Raw genomic sequence first — 17,218 nt, forward strand, 5'->3', positions numbered from 1 at the left:
TCCACCACTATACCAAAGTAGTAGAGTCTAATCCACCATACATGTCCACCACTATACCAAAGTAGAATAGTCTAATCCACCATACATGTCCACCACTATACCAAAGTAGTAGAGTCTGATCCACCATACATGTCCACCACTATACCAAAGTAGTAGAGTCTAATCCACCATACATGTCCACCACTATACCAAAGTAGTAGAGTCTAATCCACCATACATGTCCACCACTATACCAAAGTAGTAGAGTCTAATCCACCATTCATTTCCACCACTATACCAAAGTAGTAGAGTCTAATCCACCATACATATCCACCACTATACCAAAGTAGTAGAGTCTGATCCACCATACATGTCCACCACTATACCAAAGTAGTAGAGTCTAATCCACCATTCATTTCCACCACTATACCAAAGTAGTAGAGTCTAATCCACCATACATATCCACCACTATACCAAAGTAGTAGAGTCTAATCCACCATACATGTCCACCACTATACCAAAGTAGTGTAGTCTAATCCCCCATACATGTCCACCACTATACCAAAGTAGTAGAGTCTAATCCACCATACATGTCCACCACTATACCAAAGTAGTGAGTCTAATCCACCATACATGTCCACCACTATACCAAAGTAGTGTAGTCTAATCCACCATACATGTCCACCACTATACCAAAGTAGTAGAGTCTAATCCACCATACATGTCCACCACTATACCAAAGTAGTCTAGTCTAATCCACCATACATGTCCACCACTATACCAAAGTAGTAGAGTCTAATCCACCATTCATTTCCACCACTATACCAAAGTAGTAGAGTCTAATCCACCATACATGTCCACCACTATACCAAAGTAATAGAGTCTAATCCACCATACATGTCCACCACTATACCAAAGTAGTAGAGTCTAATCCACCATACATGTCCACCACTATACCAAAGTAGTAGAGTCTAATCCACCATACATGTCCACCACTATACCAAAGTAGTGTAGTCTAATCCCCCATACATGTCCACCACTATACCAAAGTAGTAGAGTCTAATCCACCATACATGTCCACCACTATACCAAAGTAGTGTAGTCTAATCCACCATACATGTCCACCACTATACCAAAGTAGTGTAGTCTAATCCACCATACATGTCCACCACTATACCAAAGTAGTAGAGTCTAATCCACCATACATGTCCACCACTATACCAAAGTAGTCTAGTCTAATCCACCATACATGTCCACCACTATACCAAAGTAGTAGAGTCTAATCCACCATACATGTCCACCACTATACCAAAGTAGTAGAGTCTCATCCACCATACATGTCCACCACTATACCAAAGTCGTAGAGTCTAATCCACCATACGTGTCCACCACTATACCAAAGTAGTAGAGTCTAATCCACCATACATGTCCACCAATATACCAAAGTAGTAGAGTCTAATCCACCATACATGTCCACCGCTATACCAAAGTAGTAGAGTCTAATCCACCATACATGTCCACCACTATACCAAAGTAGTGTAGTCTAATCCACCATACATGTCCACCACTATACCAAAGTAGTGTAGTCTAATCCACCATACATGTCCACCACTATACCAAAGTAGTAGAGTCTAATCCACCATACATGTCCACCGCTATACCAAAGTAGAATAGTCTAATCCACCATACATGTCCACCACTATACCAAAGTAGTAGAGTCTGATCCACCATACATGTCCACCACTATACCAAAGTAGTAGAGTCTAATCCACCATACATGTCCACCACTATACCAAAGTAGTAGAGTCTAATCCACCATACATGTCCACCACTATACCAAAGTAGTAGAGTCTAATCCACCATTCATTTCCACCACTATACCAAAGTAGTAGAGTCTAATCCACCATACATATCCACCACTATACCAAAGTAGTAGAGTCTGATCCACCATACATGTCCACCACTATACCAAAGTAGTAGAGTCTAATCCACCATTCATTTCCACCACTATACCAAAGTAGTAGAGTCTAATCCACCATACATATCCACCACTATACCAAAGTAGTAGAGTCTAATCCACCATACATGTCCACCACTATACCGAAGTAGTGTAGTCTAATCCCCCATACATGTCCACCACTATACCAAAGTAGTAGAGTCTAATCCACCATACATGTCCACCACTATACCAAAGTAGTGTAGTCTAATCCACCATACATGTCCACCACTATACCAAAGTAGTGTAGTCTAATCCACCATACATGTCCACCACTATACCAAAGTAGTAGAGTCTAATCCACCATACATGTCCACCACTATACCAAAGTAGTCTAGTCTAATCCACCATACATGTCCACCACTATACCAAAGTAGTAGAGTCTAATCCACCATACATGTCCACCACTATACCAAAGTAGTAGAGTCTCATCCACCATACATGTCCACCACTATACCAAAGTCGTAGAGTCTAATCCACCATACGTGTCCACCACTATACCAAAGTAGTAGAGTCTAATCCACCATACATGTCCACCAATATACCAAAGTAGTAGAGTCTAATCCACCATACATGTCCACCGCTATACCAAAGTAGTAGAGTCTAATCCACCATACATGTCCACCACTATACCAAAGTAGTGTAGTCTAATCCACCATACATGTCCACCACTATACCAAAGTAGTGTAGTCTAATCCACCATACATGTCCACCACTATACCAAAGTAGTAGAGTCTAATCCACCATACATGTCCACCGCTATACCAAAGTAGAATAGTCTAATCCACCATACATGTCCACCACTATACCAAAGTAGTAGAGTCTGATCCACCATACATGTCCACCACTATACCAAAGTAGTAGAGTCTAATCCACCATACATGTCCACCACTATACCAAAGTAGTAGAGTCTAATCCACCATACATGTCCACCACTATACCAAAGTAGTAGAGTCTAATCCACCATTCATTTCCACCACTATACCAAAGTAGTAGAGTCTAATCCACCATACATATCCACCACTATACCAAAGTAGTAGAGTCTGATCCACCATACATGTCCACCACTATACCAAAGTAGTAGAGTCTAATCCACCATACATATCCACCACTATACCAAAGTAGTAGAGTCTAATCCACCATACATGTCCACCACTATACCAAAGTAGTAGAGTCTAATCCACCATACATGTCCACCACTATACCAAAGTAGTAGAGTCTAATCCACCATACATGTCCACCACTATACCAAAGTAGTAGAGTCTAATCCACCATACATGTCCACCACTATACCAAAGTAGTAGAGTCTAATCCACCATACATGTCCACCACTATACCAAAGTAGTGTAGTCTAATCCCCCATACATGTCCACCACTATACCAAAGTAGTAGAGTCTAATCCACCATACATGTCCACCACTATACCAAAGTAGTGTAGTCTAATCCACCATACATGTCCACCACTATACCAAAGTAGTAGAGTCTAATCCACCATACATGTCCACCACTATCCCAAAGTAGTAGAGTCTAATCCACCATTCATTTCCACCACTATACCAAAGTAGTAGAGTCTAATCCACCATACATGTCCACCACTATACCAAAGTAGAATAGTCTAATCCAAAATACATGGCCTCACTAGTCAAGGTTTGACATAAAGTCATAGAAACAAAGGTTCTGGATACAACCAAAAACGGTTCTACCAAAAAAAGGGTGCTTTCTTCATATATGACACCCTTTAAGGTTCTATTTAGAACTGAAATTGGTTCCATATAGAACCCTATATGAAACCCAAGGGTTCTATATAAAACCAATGTTGGTTTGGTGAAGAAGAACCACTGGGCTTCTGAACACATAACCCTAAAAAAGGGTTGTATATAGAACCTTTAAGCGTGCCATATATGAAGAAAGAAATATAACTATTTTTGGTTCGATCCAGAGTGTATAAGAGTGTAATATAAGAGTCTAATACAGACATTACATAAAAATGAATATCTGAGATTCTGGTCCATTACCTCTGGTGTCCTTGTAGAGGACCTCAGATCATATTCTTTGCAGGCCAACGCACAGATAGAGGTCTACAGGTGCCAGGGTACCTGCCCCCTCTGTGAAAATGCCCCTCAGTAAAAACTGAACATAATGTTTATTTTAAAGTCTTTGAGCACCAGCGGGCCACATTCTCAGTGTCCTTCCTGTCATTGTCTGTCAGGTAGCCTAGGCTACATGTGAGGCAGGTGCATAACCAAAAGACCCACATACATGCAGTAGATAGATGGTTCCTAGTCCAAAGCTCTAACCACTAGGCTACGCTGCCGCAATTACTTAGGCTACACTTATGCACCTTTTGATATTAATACTATTTTGTTATTTGAATTGAATCCGTTAGAATTTCCAAATGCACCTCACATATTCTCACAGCACCATAATGAGACGCAATTAAAAATTGGCATTAATATGTGTGTTTACATCATCTTCTCTAGCGCTTTGCATGATGTTCTGATAAGCATGAGAGGTTATGAGGAGTTTATGCACACAACAACCTGTTCGTTTTTTTGTGAATACACGTCTAGTAAACCTGGGGGTATAACACATCCAAGCACCTTGGAAACTATGGCAGCGCAAATTAGTCTACAATTGTCACAAAAAAACATGACATTTCTTGAATTGAAATGTCTGGGAACTGATGAAGGCACCCCACTGGGTACAGATGTCAATTCAATGTCTATTTCACGTTGGTGGAAACAACGTTGATTCAACCAGTGTGTGCCCAGTGAATATCATGCCACCCTCAAATAAAGGCAATGCAGTAGCAGCAACCAAATTCTGTAGACCGACGCCCGTCTGATCTCGCACTGACATTCGGTGATGTTTTCCAAGCGCACAACCAATAGCCTATTTAAGCTAATGTCCCATATTTCTAAGCACCCCTATATTGTAATTGTTATCTAATAATATCAAAGAAAATGTTTCCTTACCGGTCCTCTTCTCTTCAAAGACACATTCTTCCACAAGAGAAGATGTAGCTGGTGGAGGAATCCCATCTCTACAGGCTCGAGGTTTTAATTACGGTCAAATTACGATACCGGTAATTAAATTACTGTTTAGTGGGGTGGATTTTTGGTAATGGATTACAAGCCATTTCGATGTATTTAAATGTCAATTTAGATAATATGCTTGATACAGGTTTATATGCCCATTTCACAGCTCTCTCGCTCTCTCTCTGAACGAGACGACTGTTTTCTGCCACTGCCTTGTGGTTCGATGGCTAAATCGGACAAACTGAAATTCAGTGGCAAGCGTGGCTGATATTCTGTATGATATCACCATCGGCGGAAAAATACAGAAGCATCCAATGGAAACGGTGCTAAAGTAATGCGTTAGAATAAACATAGAACCATCGATATAGGGATATATATCACCATCGTGCAGTATAGTGGGCGGAGACGGCGCTACAGACAGTATGTCTTCTCGCGCAACCTATACTAAGGCTAGGCTACTGTTCCTCTTGCAAATTGGAACACAAAGTTACCTTGTATGATTTGACAAATGACTGTTCTTACAGCCTAAAACCTATTCTGTATAGGTGTAGGTCCAGAAATGTAACATATTTATCCCAGGGTAATGTATACTGACAGTCTCAACGATCCCAATTGGATAGACTGTAGTTGTAGAATTTTAGATTTGCCCCCAAATTGTTCCCAAAATTTTGCATTGAATAGTGTAGTGCCAGTAACTGAAAGGTCGCTGGTTTGAATCCCTGTGATTACTTAGTGAAAAATCGGTGTGCCGTTGAGCAAGGAACTTCACCCTAATTGCTCCTGTAAATCGCTCTGGATGTAAACGTAATAACGGTTTCCGGTGTCGTCTATTACTGATTATATATTATATATATATTATTTTTTACTTATCTATTTTTTACTTAAGACTTGTTTTTTTTAACTGCATTGTTGTATTCGGTACATTTTTTACGAGATATTTATGTATTTCATTCTCAATAAATTTGCAAAAATGTCTAAAAACATGTTTTCACCTTGTCATTATTGGGTATTGTGTGTAGAAAGGGTGAGCGAAAAATATATATTTAATCCATTTTGAATTCAGACTGTAACAACTAAATGTGGTATAAGTCAAGGGGTATGAATACTGTCTGAACACAATGAATTATATGTGTGGGGTACAGAAATTAGGTTGTCATTCAAAATCATATGGCACACAGAGTCCCTGCAACATATTATGTGACTTGTTAAGCAAATGTCTGATCGTGAATTATTTAGGCATGCCATAACAAAGGGGTTCAATACTTATTGACTCAAGTAATTTCAGCTTTTAATTTTCTATTTATTTGTAAAGATTTATAAAAATATTATTCTATTTTGACATTATAGTCAATTATTAGTCCATATTAAATTCAGGCTGTAACACATTACATGTACATTTAAGTCATTTAGCAGACGCTCTTATCCAGAGCGACTTACAAATTGGTGCATACACCTTATAACACAATAAAATGTGGAAAAGGTCAAGGGGTGCGAATACATTCTGAAGGCACTGTATATGCCAGTAATAGTGGCACAGTACCATCCACACCCCAAAAAACAGAGTTTCAAACTCATGTATTTTTCTTTGCCCATATGTAACAGATGTGAGCCGGGTTTACAGTCTAGTGATGAGTTAGCCCTGCCTGCGACTTCAAAATCAGTGTCACCCTTGTCAAACAGTCAAGACCTTGGTCTTTCCTGTTGGAAACCCCCCACTGGGCAAAAACTGGTTGAACTGAACCCCCCCCCCACTGGGCAAAAATTGTTTCCACATCATTTCAATAAATAAATTAAATGTGATGAAGTTGAATCAACGTGGAAAACTGATTGGATTTGCAGGAAGTCAACAAGGTAAGGGGATTTCATATTTTGTTCACACAACTTTTAACCTAAATCCAATGATATAGTGAAATGTTTTGTTGATTTCACATTGATTTCACATTAGTTGACAACTCAAACTAATTGTTGAACTGACATCTGTACCCAGTGTGCAAGTCCGGCCTGTGACCCAAACCCTCAAAAGTCAAAGAGCTTTCTGATAATACTTTTAAATGTCAAAATTGTTTTTTAAAAAGTCAAGGCTTGAAAATGACTAACATTTAAACTTTGTTTTTATCCAATAAATAAACTATAACAATAACAATAAAACAAGGTTCATGTTTACTATTTGCATCACAATAAACCATTGAGCTGCATATTTCTCTAAGCTTTTACCCCTGCTTTCCCTTGATAGCAAGTAGATCACTACTTCGGTCATATCCCAAATGGCGCTCTATTCCCTAGGCAGTGCTGCTCTAGATATAGAGAAAAGGCTTAACAATTCTAGCAGAACAATTTTATAAAAATGTACAAATGTACCAAAAGACGACTCGGATGACAGCAGTAGTTAAGAATTTGCTTTGGACATGCCTGGGAACAGGTAGAAATGCTGAAGTGGTAGAAGATAGTTCATATGAAGACAAGTTTTGTATTGTTTCATTAATTGAATGAATAAATCATTAAAGACCTGAACATCTCTATGTTGGTACCACTATTACTAAGTATTACATGGCAATATGGGAGACATGGACTCGTTAAACATTACTTTTGAGTCTTTTCCACGTTGGTTCAACGTAATGTCATTGAAATGAAGTGGAAACAACGTTGATTCAAACACTGTGTGCCCAGTGGGAATGATCTGATGTGAGTAGATACGTAGATAGTTTCTTCTCAAACATCATAGGTTGCTAATTAACATAAATACACCCTGTAAATGTATCTGTCTTCAACACTCCTTGGTTTATTATTGCTTTATTAACTGTGTAAAATATATTAAACAGTAGGTTTCAGTAGAGGTCACAGAAGATAAGCTTCACTTGGAAACAGTTATGACTTTCCAATCCTAGAGTGATGTCACATGCAAATCTCTCTGCTTGGCTTAGAATTTCACAAAGCTCTATAAATCTACCCAAATAAGCATGCAACATCTGGCCATGGCGATCCAGGACCACAGGAGCTAGATACTGGCTCACTGGATAGGGAATTAACTATTCAGCATGGATCATTCTGTGATTATGCATGACTAGGAATATTATTTTGGATTTCCAGATCCCTATTTTTATTTTATTTTTATTTAATTTTATACATGACTGTCCATCTACACCTCTGTAAAATCTCTCTCTCTCACACACACATGCACACACACACTCATAGTGTGACATATGTGTCCATGAGTAAACATTTTTGGAAAGGAAAAACAACATTTAAAGGAATATTTGCAAAGGAAAAACAATGTTTAAAAAACAAACATTTAACAGCTAGCCTACCTTCCACCATTATACACTGCTCAAAAAAAATAAAGGGAACACTAAAATAACACATCCTAGATCTGAATGAATGAAATATTCTTATTAAATACTTTTTTCTTTACATAGTTGAATGTGCTGACGTGATGTTGCAGGCAGCAGAATGTTCTCCACGGCGTCTCCAGACTGTCACATGTGCTCAGTGTGAACCTGCTTTCATCTGTGAAGAGCACAGTGCGCCAGTGGCGAATTTGCCAATCTTGGTGTTCTCTGGCAAATGCCAAACGTCCTGCACAGTGTTGGGCTGTAAGCACAACTCCTATCTGTGGATGTCGGGCCCTCATACCACCCTCATGGAGTCTGTTTCTGACCGTTTGAGCAGACACATGCACATTTGTGGCCTGCTGGAGGTAATTTTGCAGGGCTCTGGCAGTGCTCCTCCTGCTCCTCCTTGCACAAAGGCGGAGGTAGCGGTCCTGTTGCTGGGTTGTTGCCCTCCTACGGCCTCCTCCACGTCTCCTGATGTACTGGCCTGTCTCCTGGTAGCGCCTCCATGCTCTGAACACTACGCTGACAGACATAGCAAACCTTCTTGCCATAGCTCGCATTGATGTCCCATCCTGGATGAGCTGCACTACCTGAGCCACTTGTGTGGGTTGTAGACTCCGTCTCATGCTACCACTAGATTGAAAGCACCGCCAGCATTCAAAAGTGACCAAAACATCAGCCAGGAAGCATAGGAATTGAGAAGTGGTCTGTGGTTCACCTGCAGAACCACTCCTTTATTGGGGGTGTCTTGCTAATTGCCTATAATTTCCACCTGTTGTCTATTCCATTTGCACAACAGCATGTTAAATTTATTGTCAATCAGTGTTGCTTCCTAAGTGGACAGTTTGATTTCACAGAAGTGTGATTGACTTGGAGTTACATTGTGTTGTTTAAGTGTTCCCTTTATTTTTTTGAGCAGTGTATTATAGTTATACTGTGGTACCTCTTTACTCTCCATATGTACCAATAACAGGAAAACATTGTGGTTTAGTGATCTGAAAGTCACACCCTTGGTGCCTTCATCTGAAGTCATTCCTCTGAGAACACGGCTCAGGTTACGACCGGGGAAAAATGTTCGAACTCAATGTTGATGTGGGCCAGGTTAGAGAGGGGTGTAGAGAGAGCGAGAGGGACGGATAGGGACAGGTTTCTGCTCTGGCTTCTCATGAGTCTCTTTAAACGGGGGCTGTGGGAAGCAAGGCAGAACATGGTGAAGACAGGGAGAGATTGGGGGGTGGAAGGGATAGTGAGGAGGGTGGAAGGAGATTTGAGGGGGAGGATGAAGAGGGAGGAGAGGAAGTGGGGGCAGCATGCTGCTCGGGAGAGGTGGAAGGGGGGTTTAGGGCTGGGTGTCATTTAGATTTTTAAGAGGATAGATTAGGGACGGGGAGATAGGGAATGGTATTTTGTAGGGTGACGGGGAGGGAAGATGCTCCCCTCAGGTTTTGTTTGGGGTTTATGTTTAGTTTAATTAGTTTAATTAAAATACCATTATTTGAGTATGTATGTAAATTATGAGTTGTAAAGAATGAATGGTATTGAAGATAATAAATAATTTTTTATTTAAAAAAAATAGGCTGTAATAGGTTTCACGTTCCGTTTGTTGTTTTGTATTCTGTAATAGTTATTTCATGTGTCGCTTTTTCCAATAAAGTCATGAGTAACTACCACGCTGCATTTCGGTCCGACTCTCTTTCGACAAACGAAGAACGCCGTTACAGAATCACCCACCACACACGGACCGAGTGGCGTGGTTACAGGCAGCGACAGCCGGAGCAGCGAACAGAGGCACTTACGAGAGCTGAGAGACGCTGTTATGAGGACATTATGGACAGCAGAGGCATGGAGCATACGACGTGGGAAGAAATCGACAGGTGGGCGGCCGACCCAGAGAGAGTGCAGGAGCCCGCCTGGGATTCGCTGGAACAGTGCGAAGAGTGCTATAGGCGAATGGAGTCGGAAAAAAAGACACGACGGCGCAGAGCGAAAACTGAAAGTAACCCCCAAATATTTATTGGGGGAGGGCTCAGAGAGAGAGTGGCTGAGTCAGGAGTCAGACCTGAGCCTACTCTCCCTGTTTACCGTGAAGAGCAGTTGCAGTGGGAGATGCTGCACCACTTGGAGAATTGGACATGGGAGGAGGAACTGGACGGAAAAGGACCCTGGGCTCAGCCTGGTGAATATCGCCGCCCCAAGGAGGAAATAGAGGCGTTAAAAGCGGAGAGGCGCTGGTATGAGGAGGCAGCACGGCGACGCGGATGGAAGCCCGAAAAGCAGCCCAAAAAAATTATTGGGGGGGGGGCTTAATGGGAGTATGGCTATGCCAGGTAAGAGACCTGCGCAAACTCCCTGTGCTTACTGGTGGGCTAGAGAGACCGGGCAGGAACCGTGTTATGCTATGGAGCGCACAGTGTTTCCAGTGCGGGTGCATATCGAGCCAGGTAAGCTTGGGCAGGCTCGGTGCTCAAGAGCTCCAGTGTGCCTGCACGGTCCGGTCTATCCAGAGCCACCTCCACACACCAGTCCTCCGGTAGCAGCTCCCTGCACCAGGCTTCCTGTGCGTGTCCTCAATCCTGTAGCACCAGTTCCAGCAACACGCACCAGGTCTTCTGTGCGCCTCGCCTGTTCAGCACAGCCAGAGCCTTCCTTCCCTCCTGCGCTGTCGGAGTCTCTTGCCTGTTCAGCACAGCCAGAGCCTTCCTTCCCTCCTGCGCTGTCGGAGTCTCCCGCCTGTTCAGCGCTATCAGAGCCTTCCTCCTCTACAGCGCTGCCGGAGCCTCCTGCCTGTTCGGAGCAGCCTGAGCTGCCAGTCTGCAGGGAGCTGTCAGTCTGCAAGGTGCTGTCAGTCTGCATGACGCAGCCAGAGCTGTCAGTCTGCAAAGAACTGTCAGTCTGCAAAGAGCTGTCAGTCTGCAAGGAGCTACCAGTCTGCAGGGTGCTGTCAGCCTGCATGGAGCAGTCAGAGCTGTCAGTCTGCATAAAGCAGCCAGAGCTGTCAGCCTGCATGGAGCAGTCAAAGCTGTCAGTCTGTTCGAAGCAGCCAGAGCTGTCAGTCTGCATGAAGCAGCCAGAGCTGTCAGTCTGCAAAGAGCTGTCAGTCTGCAAAGAGCTGCCAGTCTACAAGGAGCTGTCAGCCTGCATGGAGCTGCCAGAGCTGTCAGTCTGCAAGGAGCTGTCAGTCTGCATAGAGCAGCTAGATCCGCCAGTCAGCCATGATCTTCTAGATCTGCCAGTCAACCAGATTCTTCCAGATCTGCCAGTCAACCAGTCTCTTCCAGATCTGCCAGTCAACCAGTCTCTTCACGATCTGCTAGTCAACCAGAATCTTCCAGATCCGCCAGCCAGCCAGGATTTACCGGAGCCTACTACCTGCCTGAGCTTCATCTCAGTACTGGGCTTCCTCTCAGTACTGTGCTTTCTCTCAGTACTGGGCTTCCCCTCAGTTCCGGGCTACCCCTCAGTTCCGGGCTACCCCTCAGTTCCGGGCTGCCCCTCAGTTCCGGGCTGCCCCTCAGTCCCGAGCTGCCCCTCAGTCCCGAGCTGCCCCTCAGTCCCGAGCTGCCCCTCAGTCCCGAGCTGCCCCTCAGTCCCGAGCTGCCTCAGTCCCGTGCTGCCCCTCAGTCCCGAGCTGCCCCTCAGTCACGAGCTGCTCCTCAGTTCAGTGGGGTTCTGGGTGAGGACTATTAGGCCATGGTCGGCGGCGAGGGTGGATTATCCCAGGACGCGAAGGGGAGGAACTAGGACATTAATGGAGTGGGGTCCACGTCCCGAGCCGGAACCGCCACCATGGACAGACGCCCACCCGGATCCTCCCTATGGTTTTGAGGTGCGTCCGGGAGTCCGCACCTTAGGGGGTGTTCTGTCACGCCTTGGTCTTAGTATTTTGTGTTTTCTTCAATTATTTGATCAGGCCAGGGTGTGACATGGGTTTATGTTATATTGTATGTTCGTATTGGGGTTTGTAGTATTTGGGATCGCGGCTGATTAGGGGTGTTGTATAGGCTTGGCTGCCTGAGGCGGTTCTCAATCAGAGTCAGGTGATTCTCGTTGTCTCTGATTGGGAACCGTATTTAGGTAGCCTAGTTTCGCTTTGTATTTCGTGGGTGATTGTTCCTGTCTCTGGGTGATTGTTCCTGTCTCTAGTTTCACCAGATAGGCTGTAATAGGTTTCACTTTCCGTTTGTTGTTTTGTATTTTGTAATAGTTATTTCATGTGTCGCTTTTTCCAATAAAGTCATGAGTAACTACCACGCTGCATTTCGGTCCGACTCTATTTCGACAAACGAAGAACGCCGGTACACTTTATTTGTACTATTCTCTACATTGTAGAATAATAGTGAAGACATCAAAGCTATGAAATAACACATATGGAATCATGTAGTAACCAAAAAATATATTTTATATTTGAGATTCTTTAACCAGCTTCATGAGGTGGTTACCTGGAATGCATTTCAATTAACAGGTGTGCCTTGTTAAAAGTGAATTTGTTGAATGACTTTCCTTCTTATTGAGTTTGAGCCAATCCGTTGTGTTGTGACAATGTAGGGGTGGTATACAGAAGATAGCCCTATTTGGTAAAATACAACGTCCATATTATGGCCAAAACAGCTCAAATAAGCTAAGAGAAACGACAGTTTATCATTACTTTAAGACATGAAGGTCGGTCAATACTGAACATTTCAAGAACTCACAGAGTTCAAATAACAGACATCTCAACATCAACTGTTCAGAGGAGACTGTGTGAATCAGGCCTTCATGATCGAATTGCTGCAAAGAAACCACTACTATAGGACACCAATACTAAGAAGAGACTTGCTTGGGCCAAGAAACACGAGCACTGGTTGTTAGACATGTGGAAATCTGCCATTTGGTCTGATGAGTCCAAATATGACATTTTTGGTTCCAACCGCCGTGTCTTTGTGAGACGCAGAGTAGGTGAACGGATGATCTTTGCATGTGTGGTTCCCACCGTGAAACGTGTGGGAGTGCTTTTCTGGTGACACTGTCAGTGATTGATTTAGAATTCAAGGCACACTTCATCAGCTTGGCTACCACAGCATTCTGCAGCAATACGCAATCCCATCTGGTATGCGTTTAGTGGGACTATCATTTGTTTTTCAACAAGACCCAACACACCTCCAGGCTATTTGACCAAGAAGGACAGTGATGAAGTGCTTTATCAGATGACCTGGCCTCCACAATCCCCCAACCTCAACCAAATTGCTCTAACTAATTGAGATGGTTTGGGATGAGTTGGACTGCAGAGTAAAGGAAGAGCAGCCAACAAGTGCTCAGCATATGTGGGAACTCGTTCAAGACTGTTGGAACATTGAAGCTGCTTGAGAGAATGCCAAGAGTGTGAAAAGCTGTCACCAAGGCAAATGGTGGCTCATTTGAAGAATTTAAAATATAATACATTTTTGGTTACTACATGATTCCATGTGTTATTTCATTCTTTTGATGTCTTCAATGTTATTATACAATGTAGAAAAAAGTAAAAATATAGAAAAACCATTGAATGAATAGGTGTGTCCGAACTGTTCCAGTCAAAAGCTTGGTGGCTAACGTTAGCTTGGTGGCTAACGCTAGCTAGGCTAGGGGTTAGAGTTAAGGTTAGGGTTAATTTTAGGAGTTAGGTTAAAGGGTCAAGGTTAGGGTTAGGGGAAGGGTTAGCTGACATGCTAAGTAGTTGTTTTTTACATGCTAAAGTAGTTCCAACGTAGCTAAAAAGTCGCAAGTAGTTGAAAACCACCACACTTTCGTTTTTTGTCTTAAGTAACCATATGACTTACAGTATGTAGGACGGCAAGTAGTGGTTAAGTATTGCAGGGCCAGTCACTGAATTGTTGCTGGTTTGAATCATTAAGCTGACTAGCTGAAAAATCTGGTGACGTGCCCTTGAGCAAGGCACTTAACCCTAATTGCTCCTGTAAGTTGCTCTGGATAAGAGTTATGTTACCTTACATATCATACCAATTTGAGTGTCACTGATGTACATGTACTATATTACGTCTAGTCTATGAGACCAGCGGAGAGTTTACATATCCCAGTGTTAATAAAAGGCTTGGAATGGAATGTGGTGTTCATCTGGGTAAGGTCATGTTCCAAAAAAGAAAAGGTGATGTTATACATTATAGAATAATAGTGAAGTCATCAAAACGATTAAATAACACATATGGGATCATGTAGTAACTAAAAAAGTGTTAAACAAAACAATTATACATTTTATATTTGCCTTGATGACAGCTTTGCACACTCTTAGGCATTCTCTCAACCAGCTTCACCTGGGGTGCTTACCAAGTCTTGTAGGAGTTCCCACATTTGCTTTTCCTTCACTCTCCGGTCTGACTCATCCCAAAACATCTCAATTTGGTTGAGGTAGGGGGACTGTGGAGGCCAGGTTAACTGATGCAGCTCTCCATCACTATCATTATTGGCGAAATAGCCCATACACAGCCTGGAGGTGTGTTGGGTCATTGTCCTGTTGAAAAACAAACGATAGTCCCACTAAGCCCAAACCAGATGGGACTGCGTATTGTTGCAGAATGCCATGGTAGACATGCTGGTGAAGTGTGCCTTGAATTCTAAATAAATGACAGATGGTGTCACCAGCAAAGCACCATCACACCTCCACCCACATGCTTTCCGGTGTGAAATACAAATGTGGAGATCATCTGTGTTTCTTGGCCCAAGCAAGTCTCTTCTTCTTATTGGTGTCTTTTAGTAGTGGTTTCTTTGCAGTATTTTGACCATGAAGGCCTGATTCATGCAGTCTCCTCTGAACAGTTGATGTTGAGATGTGTCTGTTACTTGAACTCCGTGAAGCATTTATTTGGGCTGCAATTTCTGAGGCTGGTAACTCTAATGAACTCATCCTCTGCAGCAGAGGTAACTCTGGGTTTTCCTTTTCTGTGGCTAGTAACTCTAATAAACGTATCCTCTGCAGCAGAGGTAACTCTGGGTCTTCCTTTCCTGTGGCGGTCCTCATATGAGAGCCAGTTTAATCATAGAGCTTGATGTTTGCACTTGAAGAAACTTTCAAAGTTCTTGAAATGTTCAGTATTGACTGAGCTTCATGTCTTAAAGTAATGACAGACTGTCATTTCTCTTTGCATATTTGAGCTGTTATTGCAATAATAGGAACTTGGTATTTTACCAAATAGGTCTATCTTCTGTATATCCCTCTACCTTGTCACAACATAACTGATTGGCTCAAAGACATCCATTGATTAACTTTTAAGAAGGCACAGCTGTTAATTGAAATGCATTCCAGGTGACTACCTCATGAAGCTGGTTGAGAGAATGCCAAGAGTGGGCAAAACTGTCATCGAGGCAAATGTGTCTATTTGAAGAATCTCAAATATAAAATATATTTTGATTTGTTTAACACTTTTTTGGTTTCTACATTATTCTATATGTGTTATTTCATAGTTTTGATGTCTTCAATATTATTCTACAATGAGAAAATAGTCCACCACTACCACAAACAGTTGAAGTCGGAAGTTTGCATGCACTTATGTTGGAGTCATTAAAACTCGTTTTTCAACCACTACACACATTTCTTGTCAACAAACTATAGTTTTGGCAAGTCGGTAAGGACATCTACTTTGTGCATGTCACAAGTAATTTTTCCAAGAATTGTTTACAGACAGATGATTTCACTTATAACTGTATCACAATTCCAGTGGGTCAGAAGTTAACATACACTGAGTTGACTGTGCCTTTAAACAGCTTGGAAAATTCCTGGAAATGATGTCATGGCTTTAAAATCTTCTGATAGGTTAATTGACATCATTGGAGGTGTACCTGTGGATGTATTTCAAAAGTAATGAGCCATGACCTCTGAAAGAAATTGTAAACCTCCACAAGTCTGGTTCATCCTTGGGAGCAATTTCCAAATGCCTGAAGGTACCACGTTCATCTGTACAAACAATAATACGCAAGTATAAACACCATGGGGTCACACAGCCGTCACACCGCTCAGGAAGGAGATGCGTTCTGTCTCCTAGAGATGAATGTACTTTGGTGCGAAAAGTGCAAATCAATCCCAGAACAACAGCAAAGGACCTTGGGAAGATACTGGAGGAAACAGGTAAAAAAGTATCTATATCCACAGTAAAACAAGTCCTATATCGACATAACTTGAAAGGCCGCTCAGCAAGGAAGAAGCCACTGCTCCAAAATCACCATAAAAAAGCCAGACTACGGTTTGCAACTGGACATGGGGACAAAGATCGTACTTTTTGGAGAAATGTCCTCTTGTTTGATGAAACAAATATAGAAATGCTTGACCATAACGACCATCGTTATGTTTGGAGGAAAAAGGGGGATGCTTGCAAGCCGAAGAACTCCATCCCAGCCGTGAAGCACGGGGGCGGCAGCATCATGTTGTGGAGGTGCTTTGCTGCAGGAGGGACTGGTGCACTTCACAAAATAGATGGCATCACGAGGAATGAAAATTACGTGGATATATTGAAGCAACATCTCAAGGTATCAGCTAAAGCTTGCTCGCAAATGGGTCTTCCAAATGGAGAATGACCCCAAACATACTTCCAAAGTTGTGGTAAAATGGCTTAAGGACAACAAAGTCAAGGTATTGGAGTATCCATCACAAAGCACTGACCTCAATCCTATATACAATTTTTGGGCAGAACTGAAAAAGCGTGTGCGAGCAAGGAGGCCTACAAACCTGACTCAGTTACACCAGCTCTGTCAGGAGGAATGGGACAAAATTCAACCAACTTGTTGTGGGAAGCTTGTGGAAGGCTACCGGAAACGTTTGACCCAAGTTAAACAATTTAAATGCAATGCTACCAAATACTAATTGAGTGTATGTAAACTTCTGACCCACTGGGAATGTGATGAAAAAAATA

At 42.4% G+C, this 17,218-nt stretch overlaps 1 protein-coding gene across 2 annotated transcripts in view; it reads right to left on the reverse strand.

Moving 5' to 3' along the window:
• Positions 1-5,417, reverse strand: part of LOC118357965 (ATP-binding cassette sub-family A member 2-like) — a 171,299-nt gene extending 165,882 nt beyond the window's left edge. For both annotated transcript variants that reach the window (XM_052479142.1, XM_052479141.1), the window contains exon 1: positions 4,951-5,417. In XM_052479142.1, the coding sequence (XP_052335102.1) occupies positions 4,951-5,016 (66 nt within the window). In that variant the 5' untranslated portion in view covers positions 5,017-5,417. The remainder of the gene's footprint in view (positions 1-4,950) is intronic.
• Between the last annotated feature and the right edge of the window lie 11,801 nt (positions 5,418-17,218).

The sequence above is a fragment of the Oncorhynchus keta genome, chromosome 25, assembly GCF_023373465.1.
Source record: "Oncorhynchus keta strain PuntledgeMale-10-30-2019 chromosome 25, Oket_V2, whole genome shotgun sequence".
NCBI classification, from domain to species: Eukaryota; Metazoa; Chordata; class Actinopteri; order Salmoniformes; family Salmonidae; genus Oncorhynchus; species Oncorhynchus keta.